The 24,072-nt window shown below is 37.6% G+C and overlaps 1 protein-coding gene across 1 annotated transcript in view; it reads right to left on the reverse strand.

Annotated features, from left to right (window-relative positions):
* Positions 1 to 2,849: 2,849 nt before the first annotated feature.
* TRAT1 (T cell receptor associated transmembrane adaptor 1) overlaps positions 2,850 to 24,072 on the reverse strand; it is a 33,145-nt gene continuing 11,922 nt past the window's right edge. The window contains exons 3-6 of the mRNA XM_045785240.2: positions 17,355 to 17,391; positions 10,295 to 10,356; positions 8,172 to 8,260; positions 2,850 to 4,899 (exon numbers count right to left, since the gene is read on the reverse strand). Coding sequence (XP_045641196.1) covers positions 4,642 to 4,899; positions 8,172 to 8,260; positions 10,295 to 10,356; positions 17,355 to 17,391 — 446 coding nt within the window. The 3' untranslated portion in view covers positions 2,850 to 4,641. The remainder of the gene's footprint in view (positions 4,900 to 8,171; positions 8,261 to 10,294; positions 10,357 to 17,354; positions 17,392 to 24,072) is intronic.

Below are 24,072 nucleotides of genomic sequence, written 5' to 3' on the forward strand. Positions count from 1 at the left end.
ACATGTATGATAGAGATGTGAAAACTGAAAAAAAATTACTCAAGTTGAATGTATAGAGATAAAAACAAACTGAGATTAAAAAGTATCTATCTTGGATTGGCAGATGAACATTTTAGAAGCAAAGGTTAGTGACCTTGAAGACACAGCAAAAGAAACTATCCAAAATGAAACACAGAGAAAAGACTGCAATAAACATATCAGTGAAATGTGGGAGAATTTGCAAGTGATAAAATAACTTGAAAATGGGTAGGGGGGACAGGAAAAGTATTTAAAGAAATATTGGTCACTTTTTTCTCCGTATGTGATGAAAACTATAAATACACAGATTCAAGATGCTCAACAGTTTCCTAACACAAGACACATAAAAATCAAACAAAACTACTCTAAGGCATATTGTTTAAAACTAGTGAGAAGGAAAATCCTAAAATAATCGGAGAAAATAAGAAATAACAGAAGGACAAAGACAAATATGACACTAGATTTTTTTCTTCAAAAAAATGTAACTGAGAAAGCAGTAAAGCAGGATCTTTAAATTACTGGAAGAAATATATAGTCAACTCAACCATAAATTTTTTTACCCAGAGAAAATAGCTTTCAAAAATGAAGGCAAGTAGAGACTTTTTCAAATACATAAGAGCTGGAGGAATTCATCACCAGCAGACCTGTTCTAAAAAAATGTTTAAGAAAGTCCTTTAAGCTGAGGAATAATGCTACTAGGTAGAAGCCTGGATCTACACAAAGGATTGAAGAGTTCTGGAAATGTTAAGTACAGGGATAAACATGACAACACTTATTATTATTTAAATCTTTTTAAAAAGAGAATTGGCCTTATTAAAGGAAATAACAAGGATAATTCCTTACTAAGGGAAAGTAATAACAACGTGTAAAATAGAACCCAGAGCACAAAAGTCAGAAGAAATAGAAGTACACTGTTTTAAGCTTCTTATACTATACCAAAGTAGTAGTATATCATTTGAATGTAGACCGTGATAAGTTAAAGATGTTTATTGTAGGGGCGCCTGGGTGGGTAAGTCAGTTAAGTGTCTGCCTTTGGTTCAGGTCATGATCTCAGAGTCCTGGGATGGAGCTCTGCATGGGGCTCCCTCCTCAGTGGGGAGCCTGCTTCTCCCTCTCCTCCCTGCTCTCTCTTACTATCTCTCTCTCCATAAATAAAAATAAAATTTTTTTAAAAAAGATGTTTATTATAAACCCTAAGCAATCACTAAAATGACACAACAGACTTCTAACTAATAATCCATCAATAAAGATAAAATAGAGTCATTAAAAAATACCAATGTACAATTGGCCCTTGAACAACATGGTTTTGAACTGCATGGGATTGATTATATGCAGATTTTTTTTATATAAATACAGTATTGTAAATGTATTTTCTCTTCCTCGTGATTTTTCTTAATATTTTCTTTTGTTTATTTTATTGTAAGAATACAGTATATAATACAACGTACAAAATATGTGTTAATTGACTGTTTATGTTTATTTGGTAAGGCTTTCCAGTCAACAGGAGGCTATTAGTGGTTAAGTTTTGGGGGAGTCAAAAGTTTTATGTGGGTTTTTGACTGTGTGGGGGATTGTGCCTCTAACCCTTGTATTGTTCAAGTGTCAATTGTAATATAGAAGATGTCTTAAAAAGAGGAAAAAGATGAATGAAGAATAGAGGAGACAAATAGAAAACAGAGATCAAGAGTATTGCTTTGAACCCAACCATATCAATAACTGCATTAAATGAGAATGGTCTAAACACCCCAATTAAATGGCAGAGATTATCAGATTGGATTAAAAAGGAAAATAAACTATATGCTGCCTATAAAAATACATTTTATTTTTTTATTTTTTTTATTTTTTTTAAAGATTTTATTTATTTATTTGACAGAGATAGAGATAGCCAGCGAGAGAGGGAACACAAGCAAGGGGAGTGGGAGAGGAAGAAGCAGGCTCATAGCAGAGGAGCCTGATGTGGGGCTCGATCCCATAACACCGGGATCACGCCCTGAGCCGAAGGCAGACGCTTAACCGCTGTGCCACCCAGGCGCCCCTAAAAATACATTTTAAATAGAGAGGATATAGGAGACTTGAAAAGCTCTATCAACCAAGATAACCTAATTGGTATTTAGAGAATATTCTATCTAACAAAAATAGACTATGTATTCTTTTCAAGTACACATCATCATTCACCAAGATAGACTATATTCTGGGCATTAAAGGAAGGCTCAATAAATTTAAAAGGATTCAAGCCATATGTTTTCTTACCACAATGGAGTTAAATTAGAAATCAATAACAAAAAGAGATCTGGAAACTCTTCGAATAGTTGGAAGCCAAATAACACACTTCTGAATAACCAATAGGCCAAAGAAGGAATCAAAGGGAAATTAGAAATATTTGAAATAAAAATAACACAATATCAAAATTTCTGGTAGATTTATGAAACCAAATGCCTATTTTAGACAAGAAGAAAAGTCTCATTACTGACCTCAGTTTCCACCTTCAGAAGCTAAAAAAAGAACAGATGAAAACACAATAAACAGGAAAAAAATATAGATCAGATGGCAAATCGATGAAACAGAAAATATAAAAACAATAGAAAAATGTGAATGGTAACTGGTTCTTTGAGGAAATAAAAAAGTTGATAAATCTCTAATTAGACAGATGGGGGGGGGGAGAAGAAAATTCCCAGTATCAGAGAGAAGTTAAATCACTAGATTCTACAGATATTTAAAGGGCAATATGGGAATATTTTGAACAACTTCATGCCAATATATTTAACAACTTAATGAGAGGGACACATTTCTCAAAAGACACAAACTACCACGTTCACTCAACAGGACATAGGTAACTTGAAGAGTTTTATTTATTAAGGAATATAAATTTGTCATTAAAAACCTTCCAAATTAGAAGTCATCAAGTACATTTGATACATAAAACTCAAAATATTGAGTGGAATTCAAATGATATAAACCAGAGGCAAAAAATTCAAATATCTTCAGGAGCTAAGTAAATACTATAATTCAATGATGTAGATTCCTCTCTTTGTACATAGGTGCTCCTCCTTGTTCAGTTCTCAGAATTAGAATCTTCTCTTCAGGGATGCCCTTCTCTCCATTATTATTTCTCATTCTCTAGTATTCTTCATTGTATTTTTTTTATTAGTACGGATACTTTATTAACCTGATACTCATCTTTTCTACACATTTATAGTTCCCTGGAGGCAGGGCCTACCCTGTTTTACATCTGCTGCCCTCACTGTACACGACTTAGGGCCTACACTGCCCTAGGAGCTCAACAAAGAACTGAAGAAAGAATGAATAAAATCCACTAAGCTCCGGTTAGAGGGCAGGACTGACAGCTCACATATACACTTTCCTTGATCAGTGATGACTTGAGACCCAATTAAACTCCTATTCCAAATGGAGAAAGATAATAGAAAGATTTTTTTAAAATAACTATTTGGAGGGCAGTTTAGGAATTTAAATTGGGCACATACCTTGACCAAACTCTTGACCTTTTAGACATATATTCTATGGAGACTCACTGTGGACACTTTTTAAAGCAGCAATTCTTTTCCTAAGCATTTAGCCTCGAGAAGTCAGGTAAGACCTTAAACACGTGTGGAGACACATTCTTATTGCAATAGTATTTGTAAAGGTGAGAAACAGAACTTGGAAATGAGCTAAATGTACTTTCAAATTACTTGAATAAATTCTAATGTTGTCATCAATGAGATGCTATACAGGCATTAAAATGATAATATGTAACTGCATTTAGTTAAAAAAACAAGGAAAATAAACCCCCAATATATTAAGTGGAAAACGTTAAAATAATATGTGTAAGATAATCACTCCCTTTTTTTGGTAAGAAAGAAAGAGAGACAACTGATGTATGTACATATGGAAAGTTGTTCATCGTGATTATCTCTGGCTAGTGGAATATCCAAATTCTTTTCTATATGTGTTTACTGTTACAAGGAGCATGAATTAACTTTATAATTTTATTTTATTTTATTTTATTTTTTTTAAAGATTTTATTTATTTATTTGACAGAGATAGAGACAGCCAGCGAGAGAGGGAACACAAGCAGGGGGAGTGGGAGAGGAAGAAGCAGGCTCATAGCGGAGGAGCCTGACGTGGGGCTCGATCCCATAACGCCGGGATCACGCCCTGAGCCGAAGGCAGGCGCTTAACCGCTGTGCCACCCAGGCGCCCCTTAACTTTATAATTTTAAAAAGCAATAAGGATACTTCCATTTGGAAACAATACTTCTTAAGAAGACTCTTCCACTTCTCGTAGGAATATATTTAATGTCCCATGTCTTTCAATCAGAAATTTCTTTCAATTAAGGGGTGAAAAAGGAAAAATATTTTTTAAAAGGTGGCTTTTATTTTTCTTTCAACTTGATTTTACTTTACATTCCGCTACCAGGCATTTGTTAAGCAAATTCAAATAGCTAATGTTCATGGCATTACATTTGGTGTACAAGAACATAGACTCTGATAAGTGGTAAGCCACCATCCCACTAACAAATGGTTTAGATTGTCACTCTCCCAAATCATGTTGCGTCCTATAGGGATTTTGTTTTCTTTAACATCTCCAGTAAGAGCTGGGTTATTGAGCTAGGTCATAGTCCAGCTAGTTTATAGATTCTTTCTTTGCACGAATCAATCCAAACAGTCTGATGGGATCATCATGAACGTTTTCCTCTGTTTCCTGGCTCTCAAGTGGGAAATTGTCTACCGAAGTGCTCTGAGAAAGGCTGGCATCCACTGCACGTAACTGCCCATCTTCATCCTTGTCTAACAAATAAGTATTCTCTTTCTTGGGCTTTCTGTGCTTCCCCTCACAGCTGTGATCCAGTGAGGCGTAGAACATCTGTGGTTCCTCGGTTGCCTAAAAAGAAAGGCATGTTAATTTTTCGTTGTTATCTCATTCTTTAACTTTGACGACTTCTGGAAATTTCTAAGATCCATGAAAAACAAGCAGCTTGTTTTCTGGGCCTTGGCTACCTTGTTTTGCCAAATTGGTCAGGTAGGATGACAACAAAAACAATAGTCAACTCAAGACTTTTGAGTAGAAAAATGCTTAGATGAAACTTCTGTGTATGTATTTTTATTTCTTTCTTATACACAAAATATACATGAACATTTTATTTTTTTGAAGATTTTATTTATTTATTTATTTATTTATTTATTTATTTATTTATTTATTAGAGAGAGAGAGTGTGTGTGTGCATGCACAGGCAGGCTCCCTGCAAGGAGCCCAACATGGGACTTGATCCCAGGGCCCTGGGATCATGACCTGAGCTGAAGGTAGACACTCAACCGACTGAGCCACCCAGGTGCCCCGTACGTGAACATTTTAGATGGACTCTCATGTGCCTCTCCCCTGCCTTCACCTTAGGTAGCTCTTGCCCTGTGTTGCCTTGACCAAGTGACAATGCTCCAATTTGTTAAATTGGGAACGAGCATGATAGGAAGGAATTTAATGAATCTCAAAATCTACTTTGCATATGTTTAATAACTGGTCATTTGAGGTCCCCACAAAGGTCCCCACTTTTCCTACCTTTTTGAGATTCAAAAGTATAAAATGTAAAGATTCAGAAGTACAAAGATGACAGTATCCATTTCCGTGACTGGCATCTGGCCAGAATTACAGTTTTCCATCTCCCCCCATTATTTCCTTCTTGCCTGCCTGGCCCCAGGTTCCCTTTGAGCTCATTTCAGGCCAGGCTTGGAGATCTCTATTTCTGTACTTACAACTGAAAGCATTTTAAATAATGTATGTTTGGTCAACAGTTGGTCAACTTTATCAAGCGCTGCAGAATTCCAAGAATGTGAGTCCTGAGAAAGGATCACAGATTGCACATTAAGAGTCACTTGAGACTTCCAGAGAATGGTTTCAGTTGAGTGTATGGGTGGAAAAAATATGGCCAGAAGTAAAAGAATGTGTATCTATGGAAACAGTAGAGGAAAGTAAGAATCAGTTTAAGAATTAGAGAGACACACAGGTAGAAGGCTAATTCTGTTGTCTTGTTTGTTTTTGTTTTTAAATATTGGGGTGATTCGTGCATATTGGTAGGTAAATAGTAATGATTCTTGAAAGAAAAAATGGAAAATGGAGACTAATTAAATACTTGAAGATGCAAGATCTTGAAAGCAATAGAGCAAATGATCAGGAGCATGAATTGGTATCGGCTTAGGAAGGGAGAGTGGGTACTTCTGACATAGGAGGGAAAGGCAAGGTCGGTGGGGGACGGGGACACAAAGAGGAGAGGAACAAGCTCACACTTGTGTCCCTCTCTTTGTTTTATGATATAGGAACTCTGTGGACTCATTTTATTATTAGGTTTCCCGATGAACTCTTCCTAGTTAATGGTAGATGTAGATATTGAAATCACAACTTCTGAACCATGCACATCATTTTTAAAGGGCAAGGAGATTTTTCTTTTCCAGCAGATACTTTATCCATAAAGCTTTCTGCATAATATTGTAGACTGCCTTTGTAATTGACCAAAGTAAGTGTTGTAGTAGTTTGTAGTAGCAAACTGGGTAGCGATTTTGATGCTCACGATCGTTCTAATAAAGTGGAATTGGGCAAATATAAAGAAATTACATTTAATTTGTGAAATCAAATATGTGAGAAAGGTATAATAGCATAAAGGCTGATCTCCTTAGGAGTATCTTTAAATAAATAGTTTATAAGATAGCAGGCTTTTAAAGACATTTTAAGCTCTGCACAATTTCCATTCGAGTAAAAACCAGATGCACCACAATTCCTATGTCCTAAATAGCAACTTTTGTTACGAATTTTCAGCTCTTTTACAATTAAGGTGTTGTGAATCTACATTTCAGATGGTGTGGTTATATTTTAGCCTTCTCTAAGGGTTTTTTCTTTATTATCATGGATTTAGCAGGTCATATTAGAACATGCAGGTTTTCATACCTTTTATCTAAAAAAATTTTTTACCATTAATCAAACATCAGATGACAGATGTGTGCATCAGAAAGTGACTTCATGGTCTGCTTAAACCTTACCACATCTTGGTTTTTTTAAAACTTCAAGAATTCTGATTTCTTGGTGGATTCATAGAGAGGAAAAGAGAAAAATTCTATCTGAATGGGAAGTTTTCAAGATGTGACCCATCTTAGGAAGGAGACTATTTTCTGTTAGACAGGACTAAGTTCAGATTCTCTTTCTACTTAGTACCTGAGTGCTTTAGGGCAAGTTTTTCATCCTTCTCAAGCCTCTGTCAAATGGGAGAAATAATGCTGTTTCCCTCATAAAACTCTACGATGATAATACATGTAAAGCACGTATGACAAGGCCCGTCACATAACGACTGCATAGGAAATTCTGGCTGGCCCTCTGACTTTCTAGGGAGTAGCAAGAGAACACATAATTGAAGGGACAAGATCTAGGAGGGAAAGGAAGAAGAACTCTTTAAACTGAAATGTGTAACATTTCAACAGCATGTAGACTAAGAATTGTAAGTGGCCTGAGGAGGTTGAACTGATGGTGGTAGGAAAAGGAAAAGCTATCCATTTCTTCTTGGGTTTTCATATGTTTCTGCTTGCAATTATGTCCTACCTGACCCTACACAAGCTGTGTGAAAATCTCTTGACATCAACCTACAGCCATAGAACTTGTGTTAAAATTTACACTCATTTGCCTTATAAAATAGAAGTATGGTCTTTTATATCCAGCTAATTTATCTCTTAACTAAAGCTCTCTCTCTCTCTCTCTCTGCGCCCCCCCCACTCCCTCTCCTCTCTCTCTCTCTCCTTTTCTCTCCCCTCCCCCCATCTGTCTTATAAGGATTATATATGTGTCAACTTTTATGTTTATCTTTGTGATGTACCTAACTTTTTTCAATCCGAAAGAACAAGCTTAATTGATTAAGAAGAGAATCCACTTTTTCCTTCAACCTATTGACTCTGTAATGGTACACAATTTTGACTTTTCGAGTGAGGTTCTGAGTGCTGTTTACTTGCCTTTGAGGTTCCCTTAGAGCTCAGGTCCCAGAACTTGACACTGATTTGGCCTGTAAAATCTCAGACTGCTTCACATGTGAGTCAGAATGTGGTGCTCTTATATTCTTGACACATGCAGCTGTGCTCGGATCTAAGCTGAGTTCGACCCTTAATACGGACAACAAAATTCACCTGTGCAGGCGGGGTGGCTTCTTGCAGTTTATTTGTACATCTCTCTGGTCGAGCTTTCATTTGTTCATAGCAATTTTCATCCACTGGTTCTTGGGAGTTGAAAAGATCATGATTTACAATGGAAAAATGAAAAATGCTGGCACAAATACAAATACATGACCCAAACCACACTTAGCTGTACATGTGAAACCTCCAAGAATCATTCAGCTTGTCTTTTTTTGTGGAGATGCAAAAAAGTAAGGAAGCATAAACCATTTTCTGCAGATCAGAATGTGAAGAAGTCTTTAACCCCACAGAGTTAGTAATAAGACAAAAGAAGCTCACTTGGGATAAAGACTAGATCATATTAATTTATGCCATTGCAGGACATGATGGGCTCAACTTAAGAGATCCCATGTGTTCGCTTCCATTTGGGTGATTGCAACTGGTGCACGGCGGCACAGCACAGGGCACCTGCGCTCATGATTGCAATTTCGTCATTTTTCCCGTGAGTAAGAAGTTTTACTCAGAGGCATTTAAACACCTATGTCTTATTTTTGAAAAGGAATGTTTAGATTATGTTTTTTGTCCCATGAATTAGTGACAGCACAGCCAGGCTGTTTTGGGGGGTCTGGAGCTCTGTAATGGTGCTCCTAAGTATTTGGAGTTTTTGTGCAGTGTCCAATAGCCGGCAGACCTGCAGTCATTTCATCCCATGGGGACATGCTTATTAAACCATCCATCCCTTTCTTCCCCCAGATATGCCTGTTTGAAAGGGAGAAGAAAGAGAGAAAGTGACTTGTCAAATGGCCAGTCGCCTAGCGGAAATGTGGATTGAACTGAATTGATCCCATAAAAAAAGATATATTTACTACAATGCAAGTTATCTTATAATCAATCATTCAATCCTTTCTGAAAAGCAACACAGAGGAATGATATTTCTCGAAGCATGGTCTATGGAAAACATGCATTGGACTTAGCTGGAAATTTGTCAACTAGCAAATTCCTAAACCTTATTCCTCAACATCACTAAATCAGAATGTGTGGGGTGGCACCTATGCTCCCTTAGATATGGCAATTGCAGGTATGGTGGGCTTTGCACCACCAGGTACAGAAGAATTGAAATCTCAAATATTACAGATGGGCACGATGATTCTGCAAAGTGAAACAGGAGGGCAAATTATTTTTAACAGGATAGTCCTAAAAAATATTTCTGATTTCTCAGAGTATAGAGATTAGAAGATACTTTAAAAGGAAGGAAAAGACAAAGATTAAATACATTTTTAAAAAATTAAATAAAATTTTGAATCCTTTAATATTCTCACATTCCTAACTTAGGAGAATTTCATATACAGAGATTTAGATGGCTTAGATTGGATAATCAGAGATTCAGATAGTTTAGTCCATTTCTGAAAATCTTTGTTAACCCCCAAATCATGAGTGAAGTGAAGTGCTTGCGGGTGCAAGGATGGGGTTAAATGCTAGCATTTAGCCTCATGGCTTCTCTCATCAGAGCTCTGGGATCATATCATGATTATCTGCTTTAAGGAGTTTAGTGGCATTTTGTTTAGGGGTGGTTGGGATGTTTCAAGCAATAAGGGATGCTAGGAATTGAGAAGTACTTGTTACCTAAGAACAAACAATGTATAACCTAGTCAGTGGTGATTTAGCTCTTCTGTCTCCCCACTTGCCATCATTGTAGCCCTAGATTCTCTGCTTAACATGAGCAGTTAAAGCAAGGGAAACCAGAGAACATGCTCCTTGTTCCAGATTATTCACTGTAGATTTGCTTTTGTAGACCGAGAGCAAAGCTCTGTTTCCCTGAGCCATTTTCTGTTCTAGAAATAGCTTTATTTCATAGAATCGTGTGTGCCAAAATTCATGGTAATAGAGTCCCCTGTATTCACATTTCTACTGCAGTAAAATGAAGAGAATATAGAAAAACAGGATGTTGCAATACAATTTATAATATGCAGCTTTGGAAATATATACTAAATAATATGCTAAACGTTATTGAATCTATGGTTACCTTCAGGATATTTAAATGTGATTGCAACCAAAAATAAGCCACCTCAAATGCTGTGGAATTAAGGGGAGGGTATTAATTTATAGATAAATATAATTTCTGGAAAAATAAAACTTACCTGGGACTATGTCATCTAAGTTACCATAAATTGGTGCGTCTTCAGTATAATACTCATCGTCCCTATAATAGTGAAAAATAATTTATCTTATTAGAATCTACTTCATACATAGTTCTTAGCTACTTTCTCGGCTAAATTCAATATATGATTGCGAGTTCTTGTTTATCCTCAGCCAACCAAGGTAGGTATGTTTATGTACAAGTGAATGGATGCGGAAGTGCATGAATGCCCACGGGCGTGTGTGTGTGTATACATCGGAACAGGTGTTTTTTGGATCTTTCAGGAAATAACAATAGCAAATACTGATTTAACACTTCCGTTTGTCAGATGCTACTTGAACTGCATTTTCTATATTCATTTATTCTATTCTAACAACAATCCAGACCAGACAGGCACTATCACACCCCCATTTTATAGATAAGAAATTTGAGGCACAGAGAGGTCATATAATTTGAAGGTCAGAAGACTAGTAAGTGGCAGAGCTGGGACTAGAACCGAGGTTATCTGTACTCTTAACTGTACATTGTACTGCCAGTTTACGTGCCCACAGTATCACTCTGAATAATCCTCTAAAACGATGTTTACTAGGTAAATACGAATCAACAATGATGCTTAAAAAATACAAGGCCAAAGAGATACTGTAGAATCAGCTTGGCAGATGTCCAGATGTAAAATGATTGTTCACCTGTTATATCCAGATGCTGTGCTAAATGTTTTATATACAGTATACCAACGTCCTAGGGAAATTTTGCAAAAATAGTATTTCCCACTTTATAGATGGGAAGTCTGAGAGTCAGAGAGATTAACATATTTTCCCTAGCCTTATGTGTAATGCCCGCAGTAAGTACCAATTCTGAAAGCTTTCCTTTATGCCAGTGCTCACTTAGCCCTCAGAACAACTCCGAGATAGATATATATTTAAATCCCCGCCGTGCATATGCGGACTCTGCAACCCCTAGAGTTACACTGTGCAAAGACAAAGGTAGAAACTTGCAGTGCTAGGATCGTAATGCAAGTCTGGTGCAAAAGCCCTGAATATCTGCTCTTGATGTTTGATTCAATTTCCTTACGGCTTCATCTGAGAGATCCTTTTAGGGTTAGAGTAGACATCCTATCATTTTCACCAGACCACGACAATGGCCCTGGGGACCAGCTTTCACAATGGCAGGCTGGGAACGGAGGAACATATCAGGCAGTGAGAGTGGCATTTCATAAAATAGTAGCAACTGCTTTAACTTTGAGATTACAGATCATCAAGAGCTGGAGGGAATTGCATGAGAAGAAAAATGAACGCTTATCTCAAGGCATAACACCTATAGTACCCCTATGCTTTTGAAAGAAGACACAGCATATGTAAATAGTAAGTAGGTGTCCTTAAAAAAAACAGATCAAATGATACTTGTATGAAATGGCTTGAAAAGTCCAGATGCTGGCATGTATTTCTCTTATCTGATAACAAAGTAACTCATCTGTAACCTTTCCTTCCATCAGAAATTCAGTGCAGCTTAATACTGGGATATGGAATTGTCCCTGTTCATGGTTTTTCTCTGGCTATGCAAAGAATATAATAGCAAAAGGTGAAGAATTTTTAATAAGACAATCCATCCATTTTCCTAGCTCGCATAGATAACAGATACAACCTGCAAATGATAAATCATGTCCAAAAAATGAATATCATTTCATTCCCTATGAATGAAAATAAGATGTGATTTATAATCCAGTGCCCTGTGTCTACAGGCAGGTTTCAAATGATTAATCATCCCAAGTAAACTATTATAAAGGAATAATTGCCTAACCAACAAATTAAAACATATATTTTTACTTAACAATGCCAAATAGCTTCAGCGTATTACAAATACCTAATAAACTTTAAGCATAAATGTTTGGTAGTGTTTTATATGGAAGATCAACTACTATTAAAAATAGATTAATAAATAAGCCCATATCCCAGGGACGAGTGCATTGCTCCGAACATGCCTGAAATGACCCTCTGACCAATAAGCACATTTACCAACACTCCAAAATTTGAAATAATATTAATTGTATCTTTTACTATTTTCTACTTTCACATATATTTTCCTCAGTCCCTATTTGTCTCCATTTCTTTTTTTTTTTTTTTTGCATTTTTTTAATTTAAAATTTTTATTATCTCATGTTGGTCACCATGCAGTACATCATTAGTTTTTGATGTAGTGTTCCATGATTCATTGTTTGAGTATAACACCCAGTGCACCATGCAATACGTGCCCTCCTTAATATCCATCATCGGGCTAGCCCCTCCCCCCACCCCCCTCCCCTCTGAAGCCCTCAGTTTGTTTCCCAGAGTCCACGGTCTCTCATGGTTCATTCCTACTTCTGTTTACTCCCCCTTTTCTTTAGAAGTTTTAATTTCATCGTTATTTTATTGTGAAGTCCTTTTAGAAAAATGCTTAAAGACTTCATTATCTAAGTAGATTAAATAAGTAAATTCAATTTTTAAAAAACATTACTTCTATCTGAGTGACTTTGGACATCAATTCTCTGAGTTTCAATTTCCTTATTTATAAAACAAGTTTATTGAACTATTTAATCACTATTGTTCTTTTTAACTCTGAAATTCTGTAATATAAATGTAGTGTTCTAATATCCAAGGAAAAATTAAAGATATTTCTGTAAAACTGAATAAAACTATTTTAAGGGGCTGGAAAGTTGTCAGATTGAGGAAAAAGCAAGCTTAGGGGTCTGTTAGAAATTGGTTTTGGTGTTACCTTGATTTGCTTAATAGGTTTTTCTTTAAATTGGCAGATATATATATGCTTGGGCTCCACTGGTGTATAAATGTTATTTAAAGCCATAAGAAAAGATAAAACTACTTTCTGGAATGAGTATAGTTAGAGAAGAGGTTCATTAGATGAGCCCTGAGCACTCTGATGTCAAAGGTTCAGGAGTCAGCAAAGGACAAGGAGTCAATGGTGAGGAGGGAAATGATAGAGGAGAGGACCCAGAGCCTGGAGAAATAAGTGTTTCAAGAAGGAGAGAGTGTCAATGTGTCACATGCTATAGATGGACTGCGTACAAAGACACTAGGATTTGGACATGTGGATTTCATCGGTGACCTTGACAAGAGCTGAACTGGCAGATTATTGAAGGCAGAAAATTGAATAGAGTAGGTTCAAGAAGAAAAAGAGAAGAGGAGAAGCAAGCAAATATGGACAGAATGTAGATGGAATGTTCATGTTTTGCTACAAAGGATACAGAGCAAAGTAGAGGTAGCTGTAGGCGATCTAGTATCAAGAAGACTTTTTCTTTCTTTCTTTCTGAAACAATTTTATTATATATTGATGAGAATAATGCAAAAGGAGCAGAAAAAGCAATGATGCAGGAGAGAAAATGGAAGGTTGCTGGAGGGACGTGTTTCTGAGTACATGCTCACTGAATTTTTGCTTTCTTTGGTAGGGACAATGCCATGGGTGTGGGTATCTTGAACTTGGGGTGTGAGGACCAAATATAGACCCCTGGTCTTGGGGACCTCAGCACTGGCTTTGTGTGGTTGGAGATTAAGAAGTGAATCCACTGGTGTTCCCTGGGAGGGGGATCTCAGAGCAATGATACCGAATACTGCTTCATACTAAATTTTATTCTCTTGATCAGTGTTCCAGTTTTCTTCTAGTATATCCATTTCTTTGTAAAGTCCATTAAACACAAGGCACTTATATTGCCAGTGCTTTGGAATACTTACAAAGAAGGGTCTTTTGCCAAAGTTTTGGGGAAAGGAGACTGGAAAGATCTGCCAGCATGAAGAATTCTAAAATTACAGGCAAAGACACTGAAAGCAGAGACACAGAGCTGGGGGTGACACAAAGACAATTGAGAATAAGGTTTTTGGAACCTATCCATACTTCTCAAGGATTCTTAAGAAGAAATGCTTAAGAAGGGACTGGACTTTTTTGCAGTCACACAGGGGCGGAACTTGGCTTATTTGTACATTAAAACAAATAAACAGAAGCCTGGAAAACTTGGAGCTATTTTGGTTACAAGCATGGCAGTGATCACAGTGAGGACTTCATCCGCACATCCACTTGGAAGGCTCAGAGGTCTAGGAAGGCTACCCAGAAGTTCTCTTGTTGGGGATGCCTGAGTGGCTCAGTCGGTTAAGCGTCTGCCTTCAGCTCAGGTCATCATCCCACAGTTCTAGGATGGAGCCCCGCGTGGGCTCCCTGCTCAGGGGGGAGTCTGTTTCTTCCTCTCCCTCTGCCCTTCCTCCTGCTTGTGCTCATTCTCTCTCAAATTCAATCAATCAATCAATCAATCAATCAATCAAATCTTAAAAAGTTCTCTTGTCATAAATTTTCTCAGGCGAGGAGGATAGCTGAGACCAAAAGTCTGGTCCAGGGCACTAGGTTAGTGTATTTAGTAAAGAGGGAAGTGAAAGGAGCTTGCAGGGCTCCAGAAATCCAAAAATCATCTTAAGGTAGGACAATGGCTGGGATGAGACATGTTCTGTCATAAAAGCACCTTTCAGTGCCATCAAGAGCAGAGCACGCGAAAGCTGCTGAGAATCTGTCCTAAGGTTTTTGAGAGAGACTCTGAATCTGAGGAGTCACGATACATTTAAAGTAGTTGGTTTTTTGTTTTGTTTTGTTTTGTCTTTTAAAGTAGTTGTACACCTGAACTGATTTCCCAAATGAGAGGATAAATACATGGCAAATGCGCAGGAATTTTCTTAGACCTTAATTTTCACCTTATAAAGCAGTATCTTATTTTTAACCCACTATGCTTCGTAGGAAGTGCCCCATTACACTCTGTATTGTCCAGCTGATGCAGCTGAAGTCACCAGTGCCCATTTTGCTGAGACTACAAGCCTAGCGATTATAAGAGTTTGGTTAAGACCCAGACTTGTCTAGATCTCAAATCCATGATATGCCCACCGTATTATCCCCCTATCACAGATCAAAAAACCAGAATTGTGTAGAATTATGTTGTAAAGAATTTTTTTAAAAGATTTTATTTATTTGACACAGAGAGAGAGCACAAGCAGGGGCAGAGAGAGAGGGAATAGCAGACTCGCCGCTGAGCAGAGAGCCTACCATGGGGTTCGATCCCGGACCTGAGCAGAAGACAGATGCTTAACCAACTGAGCCACCCGGATGCCCCTAGAATTATGTTTTAAAGGAAAAGTAAAGTAGCCCGGGGTAAATACCAGGAAGTATGTACCAGACTTTCTGTTACACAGTGGTGCTACATTGTCCTTAAAGTGATCACATTTTGGACCTACAGTGCAGGAAAGCAGGGATTTGGGGAAGCAGGAAGATCAGATCAGAGAAGCATGGCTTCCCACCTAAACCGATGTTGAGTAGGGGCAGAGTGAGTGTTCAATGGGGAGCCCTAACCTCAAACCATCTAAGAACTGAGGGGCATCCCTAATTTTATTTCTACCTAAGAAAGATAGCCTTTATTTCCACTTTATAGCTGTTTAAATGTTGAAGTTTTAATGGTTGGAAATAGTTTCACCCTGGCTTGTTTTTTTTCCTGGAGCTCCATGCCCTTCCTACAAAGGTGATTTGGGCTCCCAAGCTACATAATCAGAAATAGACAAACTGTGAAGTACATACATAATTAACATGCCAGCCACTTGGTATAGATAAAATCTGCCTTGTATAGTCAAATTATGCCTGACTTGAGATTTATTTCAATAGATAACAGATTACTAGATCCACGAGGGACAATCTGCATTTTTCCATCTTTGCATCTCTTGTCTAGCACAACTCCTATTTGTTGAATGAATATTTATTGAATGAATGAATGAATGTTATAAAAGAACCAACCTCTTTTTCACACTGGCCCTATAGGTAAGAGCCTGCTTACTATAAGATGGGTATTTTATCAGTTTTCCCTTCTGACTCTTAACATCCCAATCTAAGAGTACCAACCCAGTCTTTAGCACAATGATCAAATCACTGGACTTTCTATCACATGGCATCTTAATTGCCTTTCAAATGACAAGTATCAAATCAATTGTCCAAGAGATTAACTTGCACATGGAAGATCCATATAGGATTTTATTTGTCACGTTGTGTGTTGTAACCAAATCAGCAAATCTCTCTTGATATGAGATAATGCATTGAAATTTATCTCCTGTTATAGAATCCAATGGTAAATCATAAAAATAAAGATTTTCTTCTTTGTATGAATCTGCCTGCAGCCTACATCCTGAATTTGTCAGAGTTATTTCTACATGGAGAAAAATTTTAAAAAGACCTTTTAGAAGCTAACAGAAAGCTTATAATCTTATCCTACCCAGTGAGAAAGCTCTGTGTTTGTGAAAGACCTTTCTGCCTTTCAGTCTACCATTTCAGAAAGGTCTTGAAGAGTCCTCTAGGAAATGCTCTATATTTAGATTTTTTTATCCTAAAGGAGAAATCTCCAATCTAATAACACATTTGGCTCAGAATATACCACACAAGAAAATGAAAATTCTTTGCTATGATATATGCTATAAAACTCCTTTGTTAAAAAAAAATCATACAAATTTCTCTGCAATTAGGTCAATAGGTATCAACGAGAACACATTATATCTGTAACCATATATTATTTTAGGGTTGATTTATCACATTTCCCCATTGATTGACATTGCTCTTAAAAGCAGCACACCACAAAGCATCCTTATCTAAGTATGTCTATATATCTTAAATTTTATTAGGTATTGCCAGATTTCTTTTCCACCTTGGTTTCTTAAGGGCCCCACAATTCCATATATAATTAGACTGCATTCTTACAATCTGATCTGAACCATAATCTAGGGTATATCCATCTGAAATTGACAAGAATTCTGTAGATACCTGGTTAGTGTCTCATTTTGTCCCTTAACCAGCTCTCTTATTGACTCAGGATGAGTAAGTAACGAGGGAAGATAATATTATAGCTTTTGATCTTCACGGAGGAGTAAAAGTAACTAAAAATGACTTTTCGTTTTATTTTTACCCAAATGTGACATCCCTGAGCCAAACCTATAAGAAATATAGCATTTGTTATGCCCCTTTATTACTTGGGAGTTATAATACATAACTTATTTTCTACATACCTGGGAATGTAGTCTTCAGAGTACCTGTACATGTTATCTGAAAGATATTAAAAATAGACAAATTAAAAGAAATGTTGACATACATTTAAACCTTCTAGAGAATGTTGTGAGGGGAGCTTAGCCTCAGTGTCAGTTAATATCATAAATCAAGACACTTGGCCACGACCACCAGTCATAAAGATCTTCTCTGATTTGGGCCAATCATATATTCTCTCTTGGTAATTTGAGAAGGAAATACAAGTGCAGCTTGGAAGTGATGTGGGGCCCGGATGTGTGGGCGTTTTATGGACGGGAAACAGCAAGCTATGAACGTGGGGACCTCTGCTGGTGCCTTTGCTGTGGGGCAGTCCGTCATGGGTGGGCTTGCTGTCCCTTCTGCGTTCACGTTTCATCAAACACTTCTGCTTCCTTCTGTCAGATTTCCCTGGTTGCTCTTGCTGATTTGAATAAGCTTTTCTTCCTTACCCAAACAAACGAATGAATGAAAACAAAGCACAAAACAAAACAAATCCTCGAAGACTTAATTATCTATTTTTGAAGTGTCTATGAACACTGTTGTCATGTGAACAACAACATCAAAATTATGTTCAGGAAGTTTGTTGTGACTCTGTTTCATCTACATGGGGCAAATAGAAGTAAGGGGAGATGGGAATTCTAGGAGAAGAGATCTGGGAAAAGTAGGGAACACAGTCTAAAAATAAAGCACAGATTGGCTTTTAAAAGGAACAGTATATTGGTCTGCAGTAACAATATTCACTGGAGATCTGATGTAGGATCGTAAAACCATGAGAAAATTCTGTACCAAGTCTCAGAAAGTAAGCCACTGTTGAACCTCGAAGATGGTGATTTAAAGGCAAATAAAAGAAAGTATTCTTGCTTCAAATTAAATATATGTATTCAAACTTGAAAAAATAGTTTTAAGAATTTTTTTAGTGAAAAGTAATAGATTCATAATGAATTAATGAGAGAAGATAGGGGAAATTTAGAGCACAGTTTTAATAACTAAGATCCATTTTATGAAGAAGTCTGTGTTATCTGTTCATCAATAAATTTTCTTAGTGAATTGAATGGATGTGTATACTATGATATTTATTCTCTTTTGATTAAATCTTGTGTATTAGTCAACGTGGTGTTGAATAGCAAAATCTTGCAAAAGCTATTTCTATAAAAAATGAAGCCCATTTTTATCTAAGTCTCTGGCAGTAACATAGAGAAAATAGTAACCAAATGACGATCTTTCAGTTTTCACATATAAAAAAATACCATGTCGGTAAAGAACTAGCAAAAATATTTCATATGACTGAATAAGTCACCAAACAACTAGAAAGATTCTTTTTAGTTAGATTTATATGTGACAAAGTCGAAGTATTCTCCAGAAACATCACTAACTGTTAGAGAAACATTGTTGGAACAAATTATTAAAATCATCATGTTGGAGGACGAAATGGACATGTCACATGTCAGTGTTATCGGAAGAATTAAAATACATTTACAAGAATTTAGTCAAACGGTCGCCTGATGTATTATGGAAGAAATTCACGGTGAGAAATCAGAAGACTTTGGATTTGGGTAGCAGCTCTCCAATGCATTTGCCATGTGACAATATGCAAATCACTTTAAAACTCTGATTCTCACTTTATCCATAAAGTAGAGATAATAATGCCTATAGCATATGAGTAGATGTGGAAGATAAATGAAATAATTTTTGTTAAAAACATTTTAGAAAATGACAAAGTTGATTTTCAATATTATACATTCTAAATCCAATCATATTGTCAGTCACAGCTGAATTGTGCTGATTGGAATTGAGTCTCTTCATTAAATGGATTAGCTGAAAACAAGCTGATATAATTAAAATGCTACTTACAAGATTTATAAGTAAAGCTTGATTTGTAGTGAAATGACCAAATCTCACTTCTGGCAAGAGGATTGTTAAAAGAAAAGATAAAAAATAAACAACGAATTCGAAAACAAAAATAATGACATTACTTATAGAGAATAAGAAAAAATAGGCATGGGGTCCAATGTTTCCGCACACAGACTAATATTTTTAAAAGATAATGTGGATTTTCCAGGTAGAAGTGCTTGGAGTGTGAGTGTTGGTGTCTGGAAGGTACACTAATGTGTGTGTAAAAGGATAGCTTCATGGAAAGAAAATGTTGTTCGATGTGTTATCAGTAGAGAGAAGCAAAACAAGGTTTGGACCAAAAAGCTTTGCAGTGGGGAGGGGGGAGGATGCAGAAGCAACTATATGAAGGATACGATATAATGATGTGAAACTTACATGGAAGGAAAAGAAACTAAAACAGTGTGAGGAAGAAAATAAGTATTGGGAAAAGGACATTATACATCAAGACCAATCATATTGAAGCAGCACCCTGAAAGGGTCCTTAAAACGTTCAAGGTCACCACCTTCTGCACTCCTCTTAGAATTTAAATGTCTGATCTGAAGCTGGACGATCTGTACTCGTGTGGTTTTAGTAAGTTCCTTCTTACAGTAAGAAGTGTGATAGCATATGATTTCTTTAAATAGAGGAGTGGTAATCAAAAGTTTAGAGGTTGAGGCTGAGGAGAAAGGTCAGCAAGCTCCGGCTCCTGAAAAGAGTTGGCTCTGTCATAAAGGCTTATAAGTTTATTTAAAAATAAATGGCATGATTTAGAAGCTACTTTATCATCTCAACGATCTTTAGTAAAACACAAAGCAGTTTTTATGTTGCTATGAAGCAGTTACATTTGCAAGATTCTGTGTGAGAAGAGCTGGGCAGGTTTTCACAATCCTCTCTGTGATTCAGATACAGACAACTTGCGGTCAGGTTCATGGTTGAGAGCATGTAAGCAAACATTTGCTTTGATGTTTCCTCCTTTATAGTGTTCACTCTTCCATGCGCAATGCATAACAACAAGAAACAACAGCACATGGCTCAAACTCCATAATAACATTTTTTGATACATTCTTAATGTGAAAATGTGAAAAATGTGCCATAATTTTCTAGTGAGTAGGAGAGATACTGATAAGACTTTGATGTATAAGGAAACCATACACGTATTTATCCATCTTCTCAAAAGAGAGAAGAAAAGTTGGATAAAGAAAATTTGGGGGATTTAAAGGAGGACAAAACTAATACCTTCCTAGCAGAAAAAGAAATAAGTATAATCCTCCTAAAGAACAGACAAAGACTCACCTAAAAATGTAAGGTTTATTTTAGGGGGAAGGGAGAACTCCATTACAAAGCTTTTACCTAGCACGGCTACGGAAAACATCAAGGAGAGGCTTATCGTGTCTATCTGATTGAATGTGGAGATACTGTATTGTTGCTGGGATGGAGATTTTCTTTTGAACGCTACTTAATACACCAGCACAACTTACTCACCGACTGTTCGCCACAGGTGGAGTCAGAGCTTGCAAGTTTCTTAGCCACAAAGAATAGCACAAAGATGCAAAAAATAAAAAGTTCCATGAGGCCAGATACGGGGACGTTGTGTTCACATACCGAGTGGCAGAAAAGCTGGCTAATATAGTTGAATCTCCTCTGGTCTGTCTAGGAGAAACAAAGCCGGGAGGAGCCCTTAGCAGGACCGGACAGAAGTCCGCTTGCAGAGCTAATCCCAGAGCCACCTGTAGCCTCTGCGTGAGAAAGCAGACAGTGCTGTATTTGCTCATGTGGACTAGCAAGGGGGGCGGTTATTACTGATGCGGGGGAAAGATGTCCGGAGAAGCCGGGGCGGTTGGGAAAGGGTTGCAGAGAGAAAATGGGGAGGTGGGATGAGAACGAAGGGCATTCTGGCAACAGCGAGCACTGCTGCAAGGCTAATCTGAGGTCTGCATGCTAATAAAGGGCAAGACCCAGGGTTGCGTGCTCCATGTAAGGAGGGCATGTTATGGCTCAAATAAAATAATTTGCAGTAGGCTGATGGTTAGAACCGATCCTCTGAAAGCCTACGGAAAACACTAGAAAATGCACCCGTATATGACTTAAATAGTCACAGCAGTGATTGCTGAAGCTGAGGTTATTGCATAGACATGTTAAGCGATATAGCGATGGGCAGGAAGTGACATGGCAGCTGGAGAGGACCTAGAGAATACAGTGATGCTGGGAGCCGTGAGGAGCCAGAGGAACTAACGTTCCCGGAAATACCCGACACTAAAATCAAATGGGATAAGATGTGGTCATAGCAAGCCCTTCACACATACTTTGGAAAGAGGGAAGGAAGCACCACAGCCACCAAGAGTGGTGATGTGGGCTGAGTCCTGTGCAAGACTGACCTCAGTCCCCAGCACTGTGCTGAGGGATCTGTGGAATTCTCACAAGGACCCTTGGTCTGGATGGTATTTTCCACGTTTTGTAGACAAGGCAACTGAAACTATGAGAAGTTATGTTTCTTGTACAAGAGATCTCCCAGGTAAATACTGAAAGCAGGGTTCTAATTCATGACAGGTTGACTTCAAAAACCATGATGTTAAAAACAAATTGAGAGAACTGAAATTGATTTTTAAAAATACAACAATGAATGTAATTTACTCTTTCCTGTTATTTAAAAAATGTTATTTCCCACCATACTGCTTTTAGACAAAGTAATTTATGTCATGCCTGGGGCAGTTAGGGTTTGTACAATTGAAATGGAAAAAAAAAAATCTGTTGGGTTTTTTTTCTTTCTTTTTTCTTTCTTTCTTTCTTTCTTTCTTTCTTTCTTTCTTTCTTTCTTTCTTTCTTTTTTTTTTTTTTTAAAGAAAAAGCCTTTCTCTTTCCCTTCCTTCCTTCCTTTCTTCCTTCTTTTCTTTCTTAAAAAGTTTGTCTGGTGTCTTTTAGTAGTGGTCAACTAACCATTATAAGAAAGCAACTTCCAAAAGGAGTTGATATGGTGGCAAATGGTATGAATATGGATAAATAAATTCCAATGTACAAACTACCAAATATGAGAACTGAAAAGGACACTTGTTCCCTGGCCCCACGCAGATCTCCGAGAACTGCCACTGGGATCAGCAGAGTGAAGTACTGGTTCACATGGTTATTCTTGTCCTGGCTTCCGTCTTAAGTTGTTTCAACTCTATAGCTCTCAATTCACCTTTTTCTTTTTTCTTTTTTTAAGGATTTTATTTATTTATTTGTTTGAGAGAGAGAGAGAGGGCAGGAATGGGTGGGGGGGAGAGGGGGAAGCAGGCTCCCCTGGAGCAGGGAGCTCGATGTGGGGCTCAATCCCAGGACCCTGGGATCATGACCTGAGCCGAAGGCAGACCTTTAACCAACTAAGCCACCCAAGCGTCCCTCAATTCACCTTTTCCTAATACAAGTGACAATATTATCTGCATTCATAAAATATTTTTTTTAAAAGATTTTATTTATTTATTCGACAGAGATAGAGATAGCCAGCGAGAAAGGGAACACAAGCAGAGGGAGTGGGAGAGGAAGAAGCAGGCTCATAACGGAGGAGCCTGATGTGGGGCTCGATCCCATAACACTGGGATCACGCCCTGAGCCGAAGGCAGACACTTAACCGCTGTGCCACCCAGGCGCCCCCTGCATTCATAAAATATCTTAATGGAGAAATTAAAATATAGTCATTTTAATCTATTATATAAAGAAAAGTGCAACTCTTAGCTCATTTTTTTCTATGATGGAAGCCCTTTTCAAAGATGCTAGATGATGGGTCATTCATGCATCTGACTTATGAAATTTGTTTCAAAAAACATTTGATTTAAAAAAGAATTACTGAGGGGCGCCTGGGTGGCACAGTGGTTAAGCGTCTGCCTTCAGCTCAGGGCGTGATCCCGGCGTTGTGGGATCGAGCCCCACATCAGGCTCCTCCGCTATGAGCCTGCTTCTTCCTCTCCCATTCCCCCTGCTTGTGTTCCCTCTCTCGCTGGCTGTCTCTATCTCTGTCAAATAAATAAATAAAATCTTTAAAAAAAAAAAAAAAAAAGAATTACTGAAATCATTGCTAATGAAAAAGCATTGCCTGCCTGGCATTTCAGGCTTACAGATGATATAATAGAGATCCAAAAGAATGTTGGGTTTCTGGCCAAGGACATTTGGTCAACAATGTAAAAGCAGCACGTGCTAGTGGAAACCATTTGGACAGAGAATTAGGGCCCTTACCCTTGACTTTGCTGTTGAGTAGACATGTGACCTCAGCTATGCCACCTCACTTTCTAGTGCCTCTCCTCTTTTTTGAGAGGCATGACAGTAACACCATCCTCATATTTTGTATTTGTGTTATCAACACTGAAGAAGACACTCCTAAGAGGATCAAGGACTCTCCCCAGAATCTGACCATTGTTCTAAGTTAGCTTCATGCGGTTTTTCTTGGTCATGTGTCTAATGCAATTTTATTAACTTTGTTTTATTTCATTTCAACTGTTAAAATGCATTGAAAATTTCTTTTCTGTTTATTATTACCACTGAAATGTCCTGCCCCCAGAAATAGCTGGACTTTCATAGCCATCCATCCACCCACCTACTGTGTTTATGCCAGTAGTGTGCAAAGATTGTGCCAGTTGCTGGGCGTTGCACTATTTTAATCACGTCCAGGAGGGTGAAAGCCACATGGTTAAAACTGTGGACCAGTTTATTGAAAGGAAAAGCTGAGGCCAGGAGTCTTACATAATAAGCCTGTGGGCCAGCCTGCTGCTTTTCTAGTTCTCTTCTGATCCCAGTCCAGCTAACTGTACTTTAGCGGCTCTCACCGATGCTGAGGGCTTTGAGTTGGCTTGAGTGGAAGC

The sequence above is a fragment of the Ursus americanus genome, chromosome 4, assembly GCF_024610735.1.
Source record: "Ursus americanus isolate L20-20 chromosome 4, mUrsAme1.1.p, whole genome shotgun sequence".
Classification (NCBI taxonomy): Eukaryota; Metazoa; Chordata; class Mammalia; order Carnivora; family Ursidae; genus Ursus; species Ursus americanus.